We start from the raw sequence: 17259 nt of genomic DNA on the forward strand, positions 1-17259 counted from the left end.
AAATAAAAAACATTCAATAGATACATATATATATATATATATATATATATTTAAAAAAAAAAAAGGAGGAAGACAAAGGGTTAATTGACTTGAGGCCTAAGGGAGCCTTTTTTTGCATTTTGCAATGGTGGATTCGTACTTGTCCTCCGACCCGGAACTGGAGCCTAGTCCTCCCAGAGCACAGGCCAAACATCGGTCAACCTCCCGTGGCCGTTCTGCTGCTACATCTACTGAGTCTCGCCACAGGCCTTCCCTGGCAGCAGATAGGGACACCCAGCGTCGCCACAGGGCGCTTGAGCGGCAGTATGACAGAGCCAGGCAGGCCAGGTTGGCTTCTGTCTTTCAAACCGACCAACCTTTGGCCCCACGTGAGCAGGCTTCCGCAGTTCATGGGGCTGCAGCTTCCCATATAGATCCTGCCTTGGATGACCCTTGTTCCGCTCCCAAGGAGTCTTCGGGTGTCCATCGCGCCCTCTCCAAAAGGACCTCTTTATCCTTACCTGATGTTTCTGCGGTGGGCCTCAGCGAAAGTCCTCCCCCACCTCCACGTCGGGCGGAGGCTACATTTACCCCAACTGCCGCCGGCCTTCGGGGTCCAGATGGTCAACTCTTGTCTGCTCCACCGGACTTCCAGGCCATCCTATCCAATGCGCTGTCGTCCCTGCTGGCTGCCGGGATACAACAGGCTTCTTTGCAGCAGCCTCAGTTGGTGCCTATGTCTGCCACCCGTCCGGCGGCCCCGGCGCGTTCCAAGTCCCCGTCTCGGCGGGCCCTAGTTTCGTCGGACGAGTCTGACCGGGAGGAGGAGATGTTGGAAGACATGGAATTTTCGGAGGATGAAGACCTCCCTCCGGATGCTCCCGCCTTCTCTGGTCTGTTTAGACCTTCGCTCTTTAGATCACTGCTCCACAAGGCTCGCCAGACGACCAATATGGGGGTTCCAACCGCTGATCCATCTTCTGTGTCGGCTCCTCAAGACGCGTTGTTTTCATCGTCAAAACCGGAGAAGGACTATATTCCTTGTCCTCAACTTTTCTCTGACGTTCTGAAGTCCCCCTGGTCGCAGCCAGGCTCTTTGATGGGGCCAACTACTCTGGATAAGAAGCTGTATTGTGGAGCTCCGGAGCTGGACTCCTTGCTGGCACTGCCTGTGGTCGATTCCCCGATCGCGAATCTCTCCTCCACTTCGCTTTTGTCTTCAGATTCATTGGATGCCCTTAAATCAGAGGATAGAAAATCTGAACTCTCGTTTCGCAAGGAGCATCAGTCCCTTTCCTGAGCTGTTAAGACCGCGACTGCTACCTCCTTTTTTAATAGAGCGTCTTTACTCTGGTTAAGGCAACTCCAGGAGAAACTTCCGCCTGAGGACACTCGCCTTCACCAAGATATTAATAAGATAGTGGCCGCCACGGAATATTCGGCGGATGCCTCATTAAACTCTGTGAAGTTTGTTTCTCGGGCCTTAGCTTCTTCTATAACATCTCGCAGGTTGTTTTGGCTCAGGAACTGGAGGGCGGACGCGAAAACGAAGTGGAAGTTGGCAGCAGCTCCTTATGCTGCTCCAAACCTATTTGGCTCTGCGCTCGATCCTGTCCTAGTCGAGGACAAGGATAAAAGGAAGGTTATGCCAGCATCCTCCTACCGCAGACCAGAAAGGCGCTACACACCTTATTCCCAGCGCCAGCCCTTTCGATCTTCGTCAGGGCCCGGGGGCCCCTATTCCCAACGTGCCTTCTTCCCTGGAAACGATCGTCCCTCGGATAGACAGCGCTTTCGGGACAGGCCTAGATCCAACAATGCCAAACGTCCCTTCAGAGGTTCCGGCTACAGACAAGCCCGTCGCGGAAAATGACTACGAATTGCAGGATCCCATTGGCGGTCGTCTACAACTCTTCAGCCACCGATGGGAACAGTCAACCAAGGAGCCATGGATTCTACGGACAGTTTCTTCCGGTCTTTCCATAGAGTTCGTGGGTCGCCCTCCATCTCGTTATGTCCGGTGTCCAACTCTTCTGTCCCCCGACATGGACCGGTTGCTGCGGAAAGAGGTTCTTCATCTTCTCCTCATTCATGCAATAGAGCCGGTGCCGTTGAATCAACGTGGCAAGGGGTTCTACTCCACGCTCTTTTTGGTTCCAAAACATTCGGGGGGATGGAGGGCCATCCTAAACTTAAAGCAGTTGAATCTGTCGGTCCTCTACCGCAGATTCAAGATGCACTCCCTGGGGTCTATTCTTATGGGGATTCGTCGGGGCGACTTCCTTCAATCAGTAAATCTCAGGGAAGCTTACTTGCACGTCCCGGTCCTTCCGGCCCACCGTCAGTTTCTTCGGTTCCAAATTGGGGAGGACCACTATCAGTACTGTGCGATGCCCTTCGGCTTGTCTTCTGCCCCAAGGACATTCACGAAGCTGGTAGCGGTCGTGGTGGCTGTCCTCCGGAAGGTACCTGTACGAGTGTTGTGCTACCTGGACGACATTCTGGTGCTGTCATCTTCCAGAAGTCAAGCGTCTCGGGATCTGGACCTGGTCATCAAAGCCTTTCAGGATCACGGCTTTTCAATCAACTTCCCGAAAAGTCATCTCTCTCCATCCACTTCTCTCCAGCATCTGGGAGCGCTGATCGACTCGGTTCGAGGTCAGGTTTTTCTTTCCCAAGACAGAGTTCGGAGCATTCGCGACTTGATTCATCTCATTCGGTCCAAACGTTCGGTTCCTCTCCTTCAACTGTCCCAACTGTTGGGGAAAATGGTCTCCTGTTTTTCCATCGTGCCGTGGGCTCGCCGGCACACGAGACCGTTGCAATGGTTTCTGCTCCCCTTTCAACGCTCGGGCCGCAGCGACTCTCTCCACAAGGTATCTCTGCCACCTCAAATTGTTCTGTCCCTCAACTGGTGGATAGGCCCCAAGATTCTCCTAGGGTCACACTTTCTACTCCCGGATCGGGTGACCCTGACATCAGATGCCAGCCTCTCAGGCTGGGGGGCCCATCTTCGCGATCAGATGGTGCAGGGCCGCTGGTCAGCTTTGGAGCAAAACCGAAGTATCAACCTTCTGGAATTGAGGGCGATTCGACTGGCTCTCTGCCATTTTCAATCCCAGTTGCTGGGCCGTCATGTCCTTGTCCTCACGGACAATATTACGGCCAAGGCCCATATAAACAGGGAAGGGGGCACGAGATCAAGAGAACTGATGCTGGAGGCCGAGAAGCTTCTGAATTGGGCCGAGAGTCACGTTCTATCTCTGAGGGCCAATCACATATCGGGCGTAGACAACGTCCGGGCCGATTGGCTCAGCAGACAGCTGATAGACCAGTCAGAGTGGCAACTGGATCCAGACATCTTCCAAGAGGCTACCACCATCTTCGGTCTGCCCACTGTCGATTTGTTCTCCAGCCCGACGAACAACCAACTCCCGAGGTTTGTGACACGTTACCCGTGCCCGAGGGCAGAGGCCCACAACGCGCTCAGATGCAGCTGGCAGCCCGGCCTTTTGTACGCGTTCCCTCCGGTTCCCCTGATCCCTCAGGTGATTCGGAAGTTGTTGGAGGAACAAGCGGAGCTCCTGCTGGTGGCTCCCAACTGGCCTCGTCGGCCTTGGTACGCAGACCTCGTGTCTCTGTCCGTCCGTCCCCCATGGGTGATTCCACCGGACCGTCTGTCTCTGCGCCAAGGGGCTGTTTGCCACCCAGATCCAGGATGGCTCCAATTGGTCGTATGGCGTTTGAGCGGGTCATCTTGCGGAAGGACCGCCTCCCCGATTCCGTCATAGATACCATACAGGCCTCTCGGAGACCTTCTACGTCACGTATATATGAGTCATCTTGGCGAACCTTTTGTTCCTGGTGTGCTGACAACCTGGTGGACCCTACGTCGGCCCAGATGGTTGACATTCTCTGTTTTCTGCAATCTGGTTTGGACAAGGGTCTGTCTCCCTCCACTCTTCGCCAGCAGACCGCCGCTTTGTCTACAGTTATTAAATGTCCACCTTATTCTTCGTTGTCTCAGCATCCATTGCTCAAAGATTTTCTGCATGGGGCTCTGAATTTGCGCCCCCCCACCGGTTCATCGTTACCCGACTTGGGACCTTTCCCTCGTTCTTCAGGCTCTTATGGTTTCACCTTTTGAACAGCTGGGTTCTGTATCCCTCAAGTACTTGTCGCTCAAACTGGCTTTTCTCTTGGCGATTACTTCCGCCAGGAGGATTTCCGAACTTTCGGCCTTGTCAATTAGAAAAGACTTGTGTATTTTCCATGCCAACACTGTTGTCCTTCGTTTGGACCCCACCTTTTTACCAAAGGTTAATTCTTATTTTCATCGTGCCCAGGAACTAGTTCTCCCGGACTTCTGCCCGTCGCCCAGGCACCAACGTGAACTGGAGTGGCACACTCTCGATGTCCGGAGGGCTCTCCGTTGCTACATTCGTAGGACGGAGTCCTTTCGGAAAACGGAAGCCCTTTTGGTCTCATTCCATCCCAGGTCTTTGGGTCAAAAGGTGTCTTCGTCTACCGTGGGTAGATGGATCAAGGCGTGCATCTCCACGGCTTATTCTCATCAATCTAAGCCGGTTCCATCTGGGATTTTGCCTCATTCCACTCGTAGCGCGGCTACTACTGCTGCCTGGGCCACTCGGGCGTCAGTGTCAGATATATGCCGGGCCGCCACTTGGTCCTCGGTGACACCTTTCATAAGGCATTACAAGGTGGACTCTTTTGCCTCCGCTGAGGCTTCCTTTGGCCGTCGAGTCCTGCAGAGTGTCATTGCGGCACAGGACTCTGGAGACTGTTGATGTCCCGCCCTTGTATTTTGAGCTTGGGTATATCCCAGCTATGGACTGCAGGAGCAGTACTCTGGAAAACGAACATTGTCTTACCTGAATGTTCCTTTTCAGAGTACTGCGACTGCAGTCCATCCCCTCCCTGTTTTTCGTTGGGGGGCCGTTCCAGTTGTTGTTTTCTATATCATTTTTTTACATCCTTTCTGATTGTTATCCCTTTTTTGGTCGCACCTTCGTTCAAAGACTGGTGCATTATGGGAATGGGAGGCGTGGCCACAGCACGGAGAGAGACTCTAATTAAAATATCACCCAGTCAAAGTGAAGCAAGAGGAAGAGATCCCAGCTATGGACTGCAGTCGCAGTACTCTGAAAAGGAACATTCAGGTAAGACAATGTTCGTTCCACTCTATAAAAACAAAATTGTTTGGAATTGCAGGTGCCTTGTATTACATTGTTTTTCTCATCATTATGTACAGGTGGAGAATCTTTGGAAAGTTCTCTGTCCACTTCTTAGGACAGCTTTATCCAATATTACAGTAGAAACTTACAATGATTGGGGGACATGTATAGCAACATCATGTGTAAGTCTTGTGTATTATTTTTCACTCTGCCATGTTATGAAAGCATTCTCCATTCTTCTAACAGTGGCTTTGTCCGTGAATATGGGGAAAATAGGCTATACTGAAAATAGATTATAGCTTTTGACTATTCTAATTTTAGTTTTTATCTAGAAAGAGGAATGGAAATTCTTTTATAATGATTTGTTACATTGATTATATATATGTATGTTCAGAATTCTAATACTGTAGAGGTTTTATTTTGAAGAATTTTTTGTTGGGTTTGGGTTAGGGTAACTATGGAATTTATTGAAAAAGCATAGTTATGTTATAAATGCACAGTGAAATACAGTATCAATGTTTGATGCTGAAATGTCTCTCAGCAAGTTACATTAAGATTTATGTTTTGAGGAAATGATTTTGCCCCTTTTTCCTTTAAAAAAATATAAATGCAGGAGAGCAGAGATCCCAGGAAATTGCACTGGTTGTTTGAATTATTATTGGAGTCACCACTGAATGGTGAAGGAGGATCATTTGTTGATGCATGGTAAGGAAAAAAACATTTTCTCATTTATTAGTCAAAGCATGGATGAAAATAGAACATTTATTTGTGCTTGCTATGCTTTTAACAGTATGATAATAATCAGAATAGCAGTTGAGTTGCCATGCATACAGTTAGAACAATTAATCAGTGGAACAACTTGCCTCCAGAAGTTGTGAATTCGCCAACACTGGAAATTTTTAAGAAGTGACTGGATAACCATTTATCTGAAATGGTATAGGGTTTCCTGCCTGAGCAGGGGGTTGGACTAGAAGACCTCCGAGGTCCTTTCTGACCCTGTTATTTCTGATATTCTGTTATAAGTGATTATAGCAGCTATTTAGGTGGCTATGGAAAATATGCTTAAATCTTATTGATTTGCTTAGCAACATTTTAAGCAAAAGTTGTTGACACCCACTGGTCCTGATGTCTTTATATTTGTATCTTTTGGTCACCATCTGAGTATAGTTGATAAAAATCAGCAAGATTTTTCAGAAAGTTAGGGTAGATAGTTAAGCATTTACAGTTACTGTTATATCAGGAGCTAGATATTTCTTCCCTTAAGTGTACACTACAGTGACAGAGTGTATTTACACTTATATGTACATGCAAAAAATTATAATGCTACATACATAATAAATACTAATACAGGTTAGAACCCAAAATTGAATAGTTCATTTGCTTGATGTAAGTTCTGATATGATCAACTTTTTAAAAACACATGGCATAGTGGCTAATTAGCCCACTCTTCACTAGCTAAACATAGAATCACTGTCTTTTTTATGAACAAGAGCAGGGTAAGGCATTTGGATTTTGCCTTATCTTTGCAGAAGATGGAAGTACACTTTTGAAGGCACCATCACTTCACTAACTTTTTCTTCTTTTTACCTTCTAGTCGTCTGTATGTTTTGCAAGGGGGCCTTGCACAACAAGAATGGCGAGTGCCAGAACTGCTGCACAGATTGCTGAAATACCTAGAGCCTAAGCTCACCCAAGTTTATAAAAATGTCAGAGAGAGGATAGGAAGGTTAGTATTAAGACTACACTACGTCATATGTTTTTCAACCTTTAGATATCCCAGAAAATTGTCATTTTGTTTATATGTACTCCAGAAATAAGAACAAGGCAAAGTGATTTGGTTAGTTTGAATTCAGTCTGTAAGGCATGAAACTAAATTAAAAGTGCGTTCTTGTGTTTTATGCAGTGTTTTGACATACATCTTCATGATAGATATTTCTTTACCAAATACTGCACTAACAAAGTCTCCCCGTGTCCATGACTTCACTTCTCGAATACTTGAAAAACTCAAACCTCTTATGGAAGTGGATGAAGAAATTCAGAATCATGTTTTGGAAGAAAATGGAGTTGGAGAGGAAGATGAACGAACTCAGGGCATTAAACTACTGAAAACTAGTAGGTGCTTGTGTTAAATGTGTGAGAACCTAAATAAATATTCACTGGTGGTGAAATGCCATTTAAAGGAAAAATTGTTCAGAAGAGATGAAGTTGTGTTTTGTTCTTTGTCTTTGAATTGAGAAATATGCTTGTCTGTTTTTTTTACTTGACAGTTCTAAAGTGGTTGATGGCAAGTGCAGGGAGAGCTTTTTCTACAGCTGTTACAGAACAGCTTCAGCTTTTGCCATTGTTTTTCAAGGTATGTAGTTTGATTTACAGCTTGATTTGTTTAGATGACAAGGGTGCTTTTCCAGTAACATTTGTTAAAATGTTAAGTAACATTTTAATAATGTGTGAATGAGACTTCATTTAAACAAATAGCATGTACAGAAAGTCAGGCCATATAGACAACCCATTATACAAATTACATTAAATGTTTGAATTGGTTGCCATTTCTTCTAAACATTTCCTTATTCATTTGATGCATAACCTTTGAAAACACTGCAGGGAAATCTTTTAAAGATTGCCACTTTAGGATGCAGACTTCCAGCTGTTGGTCCTGCTCACATTGGTTTTAGTTTCAAGTCTATGCAAAAAGGTTGCTTACTATGGAAATTTCAAAACATCCCAGACATAATAAAAAACATAATATTTGAGAATGCATGTCTGAAATAAGGTGTTTTGCTCGTACCTATTAGTATTATCCTTGCTTTTTAAATCTCTTCTCATGTAATTATGAGTTTCCAGATTTTGATTGGATATTTTCATATTGACAGATACCTGTGTGAATTAACTATTTAGAGTCACTAACTACAGTTAAAAACTTTTTAGCTATATTTTAATGACATACTAGTTTGAATTGCTTTCTGCATATTGCAGAAATATTTTATATTTTAGTCCATCCCAGTACAGCTAGTCCTTGATTTACAACAGTTCATTTAGTGACCATTCGAAATTACAACAGCACTGAAAAAAGTGATTTAGGATTGTTTTTCACACTTACAACCATTGCAACATCCCCATGGCCATGTGATTAAAATACAGATGCTTGGCAATTGACTCATATTTATGACAGTTGCAGTGTTTCTGGGTCATCGGATCACCTTTTGCGACCTTCTGACAAGCCAGAGTCAATTAATAACCGTGTTTTTAAGTTAACAACTGCAATTATTCGCTTAACAACTGTGTCAAGAAAAGTCATAAAATGGGGAAAAATCACTTAACAACTGTCTTACTTAGCAACAGAAATTTTGGGCTGAATTGTGGTTGTAAATTAAGGACTATCTGTATAGCATTTTAGGAGTTTTAGCTTCTTTATTAATTATATTAGTTTTCTTAGAGAGTTTAAATTGCAGTTTCTCAATGCGTCTTGCATTTATTCAGTTTCAAGACTTCATTAGTTGCTACTAACCTTTCATCTACTTGTTTCCACAGATTGCGCCTGTAGAAAATGATCATAGCTATGATGAATTGAAGAGAGATGCTAAAATGTGCTTATCATTAATGTCTCAGGGATTGCTATATCCTCAACAAGTGCCTTTGGTACTTCAGGTGCTAAAACAAGTATGTGATACTTTTTAAACTGATTTTTTAAACAGCATAATTAATCTTGTGTTAGTAGTTTTTTTTTGATATCAGTGCTGAAAAACTGTTAGCAAACATATTTGATCTGAATACACAAGAGACTGCAAAGTTTTTGTTGATTATCGAAATACCTGAAATATAATAGAATATTGTATAGGGAAACATATCTATGGCATATATTCTCTGGGTTTTAGTGCATTTCAGCTAGCAATACAAAAATAGAGAACATCTGTAGCCCAAACCTTGTCTGACTTCATAGAATTCCTGTGATAATGAGATTGTAACTCAGTGAATACTTTGGGATGTATTATATTATAATAATAATATAATAATAATATTATAATTCCTTGTGTGTCCAATCACACTTGGCCAATAAAGAATTCTATCATATTCACATGAGTAACCCAATGTAAAATTATTAACCTTTTCTGACAGGAATGAAGCAATTCACTTAGTTGAATTATAATAAAGGACAAACATGTCCCTACTGAAGTGTCAAATCTCTGTTTTGGGAAAAAGGTTGTCCTTCGCAGCAGGAAATAGGTCACTTTAAACAAACCCATCGACAACTAAATATCACAGGTGTTGTCTGTGATAAGTGGAAAAATAATCATGCTTTGATATTCAGATTGCCATGATGTAATCCCCAAAATAGGTTCTTGTGTTCAGTTAGATTTGCTCTTCAATTTTCTCCAACAACACTGTAGGCCAGGGGTGTCAAACTCATGGCCCTCAGGCCAGATGCATCATGAGCTACCCCAGTTTTAGCAAAGGGGGGAAAAGTTACAATACATCATGTGACAACGTGTTGTCGCAAATTTGACACCCCTCCTCTATGCATCTCTTGCATTTCATGTCCCTGGACTTCCTGTTGTGGCCCAGGCCCAAGTAGTCAGTATTAAAGCAAACAGTTCGAAAACAAACAGACTTCATTAGAACAGCTGAGAATTAACTCATTCTCAGCATAGTCCAAACTAAATCAAACAAAGTCTTCATAAAGTCTTATCACCAACCTTGGTATAATTAGGCAAACTGCCAAAAGCTTCTCTTGGCAAAAGTTCAGAAGCAGAGGATGCTGAGCAAGATAAGAACCAAGTTTATCAATGTTGTTTTCCAACAAAAAACCCAAGAGCTGTTGCTGGTCTTTTAAGCCTTATGGGAGGGGCCAATCATCTCTTGGCCTTACTCCTGAGTTGTCTGCTTTGCTTTAGCTGCTCTTGCCTTCTGGCAGCTCTTCTCATATGTGCACTAGGAACAGGCTCCTCCTGTTCCTCTGCCTCTCTACTGTCAGCTTCTGGAGGCTCCGGAGTCCGCATATCACTCCCCGATGGCCCTGGCCCCATCTCTGCCTCCGACGTAGAGCCCTCATCTGGGCCTTCCCCAGCCTCCAGGACTGGACCATGTTCTTCCTCAGCCTCATTGCTGTCTGACTCCGCTGCCAGCTTGGCAGGCTGCTGGCTGACCACAACACTTCCTCAGAAGACCAAGAATCCAGAATCAACACACACTGAGAGTCCATATTTATTTATTTATTTATTTATTTATTTTTCATATTTGTATACCGCCCTACTCCCGAAGGACTCAGGGCGGTGAACAGCCATAATAAATACAAATACATATAGAAGTTAAAAACTATTAAGAAACAGATTAAGTAATTTAGGCTCAAAGATTAAAAAACATCCAAATTTATCTAAAGAGGTTTAAAACCCAATTTAAAAGACAGTTTAAAAGCCAATTAAAAAGGGAGAGTTAGGCCAGACCAGCTTGTTGGAATAGAAATGTTTTCAGGGCTCGGCAGAAAATGCGTAAGTCTTGGATGTTTCGTAACTCCGGGGGAAGCCCGTTCCAGATGGTAGGTGCCCCCACAGAAAAGGCTCTCCCCCTGGGGGCCATCAGTCGACATTGTTTGGCCGACGGCACCCTGAGGAGTCCCTCTCTATGGGAGCGAACTGGTCGGTGAGAGGCTATTGGTGGCAGGAGGCGGTCTCGTAAGTACCCTGGTCCTGAGCCATGGAGCGCTCTAAAGATAGTAACCAAAACCTTGAAGCGCACCCGGAAGACCACTGGGAGCAGTGCGGCTCGCGCAGGAGGGGGGTTACATGAGAGCGCCACATTGCTCCCATTACCACCCGCGCGGCCGCATTCTGGACCAGTTGGAGCCTTCAGGTGCTTCTCAAGGGGAGCCCCATGTAGAGAGCATTACAATAATCCAGGCGTGAGGTGACAAGGGCGTGAGTGACCGTGCGTAATGAGTCCCGATCCAGAAAGGGATGCAACTGGCGAATCAGGCGAATCTGATAAAAAGTCCTCCTGGCTATGGCCGTCATATGCTCTTCAAAAGACAGCCGTGAGTCCAGGAGGATGCCCAAGTTGCAAACCCCATCTGTGGGGGCCAACGACTCGCCCCCAATAGTCAGAGATGGTGCCAACTGACTATATCGGGACGACGGAAACCACAGCCACTCGGTCTTGGATGGGTTGAGTCTGAGTTTGTTCCTCCCCATCCAGATCCGTACGGCCTCCAGGCACCGGGACATCACCTCGAGGGCATCATTGGGGTAGTCTGGGGTGGAGATGTACAGCTGGGTGTCATCAGCGTACTGATGGTACTTCACCCGAAAACCACGGATGATCTCACCCAGCGGCTTCACATAAATGTTGAATAGAAGGGGCGAGAGGACCGATCCTTGTGGCACCCCACATATAAGGGGCCTCGGGGTCGACCTCTGCCCCCCTGTCAACACAGACTGCGACCGGTCAGAGAGAAAGGAGGAGAACCACTGTAGAACAGTGCCCCCCACCCCCAACCCTTCCAACCGGTGCAGCATGATATCATGATTGATGGTATCAAAAGCCGCTGAGAGGTCTAATAGGACAAGGACTGAGGAGCAACCCCTGTCTCGAGCCCTCCAGAGATCATCAACCAATGCGACCAATGCTGTCTCTGTGCTGTACCCGGGCCTGAATCCCGACTGGAACGGATCTAGATAATTCGATTCATCCAGGTACTGAGGCAGTTGTCGTGCAACCACACTCTCAACAACCTTTGCAACAAAGCGAAGGTTGGAGACAGGACGATAATTTGCTAATACAGCTGGATCCAGGGAGGGCTTCTTGAGGAGGGGCCTCACCACCGCCTCTTTCAAGACGGTGGGAAAGACACCCTCACTCAAAGAAGCATTTATAATCTCCTGGAGCCAGCCTCGTGTCACCTCCCGGGAGGCCAGTACCAACCAGGAGGGACACGGGTCCAATAAACATGTGGTCGCATTTAGTCTGTTCAGTATCCTGTCCACGCTTTCGGGAGTCACAGGATCAAACTCTTCCCAAATAATATTCTCAGGACCTGCCCCTGTCATCTCCTCTGGATCAATCCAGTCAGAGTCTAGCTGTTCACGAATCTGAGCAATTTTGTCATACAGATATTGTACAAAATCCTCAGCTCTACCCTCCAAGGGGTCTTCCCGCGTCTCTTGATGGAGCAGAGAGCGGGTCACCCTAAACAGGGCGGCTGGGCGATTATCTGATGACACAATAAGAGTAGAAAAGTAGTTACTCTTCTCTACTCTTATCGCCACTAGGTAATTCTTAATATGAGATCTTACCAGTGTTCGGTCGGATTCAGAACGACTAGCCCTCCAATTGCTCTCTAGGCGTCTTTTCCGGCGCTTCATCTCCCTCAGCTCCTCAGTATACCAAGGAGCCAGGTGAGACCGGCGCCGGGTCAGAGGCCGCAAAGGCACGACTCGGTCTAAAGCATCAGCCGCCGCCCTATCCCAGGCGGCCACTAAGTCCTCAGCCGAGTCGTGTGCTAGAACCTCAGGAAATGGCCCAAGCTCCATCTGGAATCTCTCAGGATCCATCAGGCGCCTGGGGCGGTACCACCTCAATGGTTCCGCCTCTCTGCGGCGGGGTGTGGCGGTTCGAAGGTCCAGGCGAAGGAGGGAGTGATCTGACCATGACAAGGGTTCAATCACTATATCCCCTATCTCGAGATCACTCAACCACTGTCCAGAGACAAAAACAAGGTCCAGTGTGTGTCCCCCCATGTGAGTAGAGCCATAAATTAACTGGGTCAGGTCCATAGCTGTCATGGAAGCCATGAACTCCCGAGCCACCTCAGATGTCTCACCAACTGATGACAGGTTAAAATCCCCCATGACCATAAGCCTGGGGGTGTCAATAGCCACCGTGGCTATAACATCAAGCAGCTCAGGCAGGGCTGCTGCCACATGGCAGGGAGCCAGGTACGTGACTAGCAAGCCCAACTGCACCCTATGACCCCACTTCACAAGAAGGGACTCACATCCAGCCGTCTGAGGAACAGTGGCCTCCCTTGGTCCAAGACCCTCGTTAATAACAACCGCCACCCCTCCGCCCCTCCCCTGAGACCTTGGCTGATGGAAAGCACGGAAACCTGGTGGGCACATATCAACAAGGGGGGCTCCCCCTTCCTGGCCCAACCAGGTCTCCGTAATACCCGCCAGGTCCGCACCCCCCTCCTGAATAAGATCAGAAATGAGGGGGGCTTTATTTACCACGGACCTGGCGGGTATTACGGAGCAATCCAGCCTAATTTATCCATTCCATTACTTGCCCATTCTAGGACATGGCCAAAGCATCCTTTGACCCCATCCAATAAGATTCTCAGGAGATTTAAGATTCCATAGTCATGTGATCACAATTCTGGTGCATTGCAACTAGGACAATCATGGCGTTCCACGGTCACGTGATCACCATTTGCGACCTTCACAGCCAGCTTCTGAAAAGCAGTCAATGGGGAAGCTGACAGACCGTCACAAGTCACAGTCACCTGATGTTATACTTAATGGCCATGGGTGAGCACTTAATGACTGCAGCCAGAATTGACATTATAAGACATTATGGTAATGTGATATATCACTTTATGACATCGCTTAGCAGTGAAGTTGCCAGTTCCAACTGCAGCTTGTAAATGTGGACTACTATAAGCAATCTTTCTTAACAAGTTCAACCTGGTCAAAGGAGGGGAAAATATGTTGAAAGACAAAGGAAATTGTAATTTATATGTTTGGGGGCATGTACTCCTTACACTGTAGCAGGTTAAGGACTGACATCGTAGAGCAGAGGTGTGCAATTGTTTTCATGTTTAAGGTTACACTTAACCTTTGAGGGGGAAGGGAAAACAAGTAGAGGAGAGAGAGATTAGCGGTAATCTGTGAGATGAAAAATTGTTTGGAATTTCAAGCATATTAATTACAAAATGTTTAAAAATCATCAACTATTATAGATGAATTCTGAAATATAATTTTGGAAATCAACAGTTTGATTTAGGCTGTATTCTACTTTACTTTTCTAATTTCTGTGGTTTTATTATTTTGGACTCTTCTTTTTATCTTTTTATAGATTGCAAAGAGTAATTCCTGGCATGCTAGATATACTGTGCTAACCTACCTCCAGACTATGGTATTTTATAATCTTTTTATCTTCTTAAACAATGAAGAAGCTGTGAACAACATCAGATGGCTGGTTATAAAACTATTGGAAGATGAACAGCTTGAGGTGAACACATTCTTGTGCTCCTACTTTTTTTTTTTTTTTTTTTTTTTACAATTTGTGAAATATTTATTTGTGGAATAAATGTGGAACCATAGGCTTGGACATGATACGTGTGCTTGGTGAGCAAATTAAACACAATCCATGATGATTTGCTATAGCAGTCCAATATTTCCTTATTATTGCTCTTCCTAAATGATAGTTCATCACAATTTTAACTAGTAACCTCTCCATTGCTCAGTAAAAGTTTTCCAGCACTGGCTATACATTTATTCCTTAATGATCCATTAGGTTTTAGATTTAAAAAGAATGTTTTTTGTGAGTACTAAGTCTTTAAAGAAATATATGTTTAACTTAGTAAGAATTGAAATCAGTGAGTAAAGATGCTTATCACTGAGTATATTATTATACTCTTAATATATACTGAGTATATATTATATACTTGTTCTGATATGCTTTGCTTTGTACTAGTACCAAATACTATTTAATTATTATATAGTTAGATGAAATACCCTTGCTTATCACATTCCACCTGCTGATACCAGATAATAAAATGTTGTATGAAATAGGTATTGGAGATGTAACAGTTTTCTCAATGCAGTCCCTTCTAAAGGGATACAGTCAAAATTCATAAGGATGCTACTTCTTGGTACCCAGATGTGTAGAAGATTCCTTTTGAAGATGAGAAGCGGAACAGATCTCATTAAAGCAGTTCTGAATCTGATTTTGCCATCCTGATATATTGTTTATACTGCAAGCCATCCTTCATCTGCCTTGAGCTTGCAAGATAAATTTTATTCCTTTGTCTAATTGAAGTAAAGTCTAATCAAAGATAGTGAATTTTCCACTTAATATTTAGTCTCGACTAGCAATGAGAAAGCTCTGTTGGAAATAAAATAGGAGTGTTAGTGCCACACTAATGCAAGATCTTCTGTGCAATTGTCGATAATAAGAAATTAATTCAATACTTCAGGTCCTTTTGTCATGCCTGTTAATCAAACTGATGTAAAATTTTGATGAAACTTTTGATGGAAAATATTTTTCCATATTTGTTGTCCTGTTTTACAATTGTGCTTAATTTTGTCACTGTAAGAATAACACTACTGCTTCTGACAAAAGTATTAATATCTATCAATATGGGGCCATATACTTTATGGATGTCAGAGTTTGGAAAAAAAAAACAAATTTATAAGTAACATTGAAATTTGAAATATTCAGTTCTTATTCCAGTGCTAGATAATCAGGCAGGCTCCTGAAACTGCCCTTTAAAACACTCATAAATAAAAGAGAGCAATTTACTCTCTCTTATATTTATTTAGAGGTGTCCTCACTTAACAACCAATTGTTCAGCAGAAGTTCAAAGTTATGGCAGTGCTGAATGAATGGTAATTATATTCTGTTCTTGAAGTTACAGCCATTTCAGTGCCCCAGTCATGTAATCAAAATTTAACTGCTTGGCAGCCCACCTGTACTTACAACCACAGGGGCACTTCAGCACCCCCACCTATCACTCATCCATATCATTCCCATTTTGACTGCCAGGCAGTCCTCTGCCAACCCTGCTTCCCCCTGGCACTGACCCTCATCTGACCTTCGCCATTTTCTCCTTCCTCCTCCTGCTGGTCTAGGATTCATGTGCTGGTTGAGGGTACAGCCCCGGGATGTGCCTGGCAAACTCAGCAGAACCTCATCTTTTGAAGTAAGCTTGCTGGGCTTAGCAAGGAGGAGGCAGCAGGATGAAACAGTTGGTGGAGACAGGGTGGCATTACAGGGGAAAATGCCCTGTTTCTACTACGAGCATGAGGAATGATAGCGTGAAGATCATGGAGGGCTTAGCAGACCAGTGAGATGCAGCATACGCCATTGCCCTGAGTGGTTCCCTGAATGACGTTTTTGATTGGTAGGAGACATCGTGTTGGGTTATGGCAGAACTGGAGGAAACAGAGAGATGAGTACTTCCTAGCAGGACAGCCCTGCAGCTTGTGTTGGAAGTGCTCCTGGAGAACTGATCCTTCTTGAGGTTTTGTAGGAGGAATGTTGGGCCAAGCAAGCAGAGAGCCTCTTATTGGTGCTTGCCTCCACCCATTGCTGAAGCCTGCAGGCTGGTTCTCTAGGAGTGCGTCCAATGTGAGATGGAAAGCTATACTTCAGAGGGCCTGTGGGCTATTCTCCTTGCCCTAGTGGTGGAAAACAAGGCTCTTCCTTTGACTCCATCCTGCTCCCACCTCCCTGGTCAGGCCCAGCAAGTCCCCTTCAGCAGACAAGACTTCATCATGCTGCTGTGTTGCCACATGCCTCCCGAAACTGTACTCTTACCAATACCTGGACCCTGGGTCAGCAGCAGGAGAAAAAAAGACTTTCAGCTGTGGGCGGTAGTCGCAGAGTGAAGGCGACAAATTGGCAGAAATGGAGTAAAGTTGGGGGAGTTGAAGAAGTGTGATATCTTTGCCTAATGACAGCATGATCCTGACCTAATGACTACAACTGTGACTACTGGAATTACCATTACTAAGTAGTGTAGGCATATGTTTCATCTAACAATGTTGCACCTTCACTATGTACTGGAAATTCTGGTTCAAATTAGGGTTATTAAGCAAGGACTGCCTGTGTTCATTCCATTACTGTGCAGTGACAACCACTAGTACAAATTTGGCAGCCTAATCTGCCCATTAGGGCATGGTAAATTTTGAAATAAATGTAAAATTGTCAAAATACTTGCTTTTGTGCAACATCTTAATAATCATATTGCCATAGAAACCCCTGTATTGCAGAGGTTGTAATTTGTTTTTCTTTCCTTTTAGGCAAGATCTAATAGGATGATGATTCACTACCCTTGTATTGTATCTCTGTTATTTTCTATATAAATTAGAGG

At 44.7% G+C, this 17259-nt stretch overlaps 1 protein-coding gene across 1 annotated transcript in view; it reads left to right on the plus strand.

Annotated features, from left to right (window-relative positions):
• Positions 1–17259, plus strand: part of PSME4 (proteasome activator subunit 4) — a 107902-nt gene that overhangs the window by 81449 nt on the left and 9194 nt on the right. Inside the window, 7 exon segments of the mRNA XM_070932248.1 lie at positions 5252–5356; positions 5788–5879; positions 6769–6900; positions 7078–7286; positions 7442–7527; positions 8703–8831; positions 14238–14393. Coding sequence (XP_070788349.1) covers positions 5252–5356; positions 5788–5879; positions 6769–6900; positions 7078–7286; positions 7442–7527; positions 8703–8831; positions 14238–14393 — 909 coding nt within the window.

The sequence above is a fragment of the Pituophis catenifer genome, unplaced genomic scaffold (assembly GCF_029215685.1).
Source record: "Pituophis catenifer annectens isolate HBS135680 unplaced genomic scaffold, rPitCat1.0.hap2 SCAF_1, whole genome shotgun sequence".
NCBI lineage: Eukaryota > Metazoa > Chordata > Lepidosauria > Squamata > Colubridae > Pituophis > Pituophis catenifer.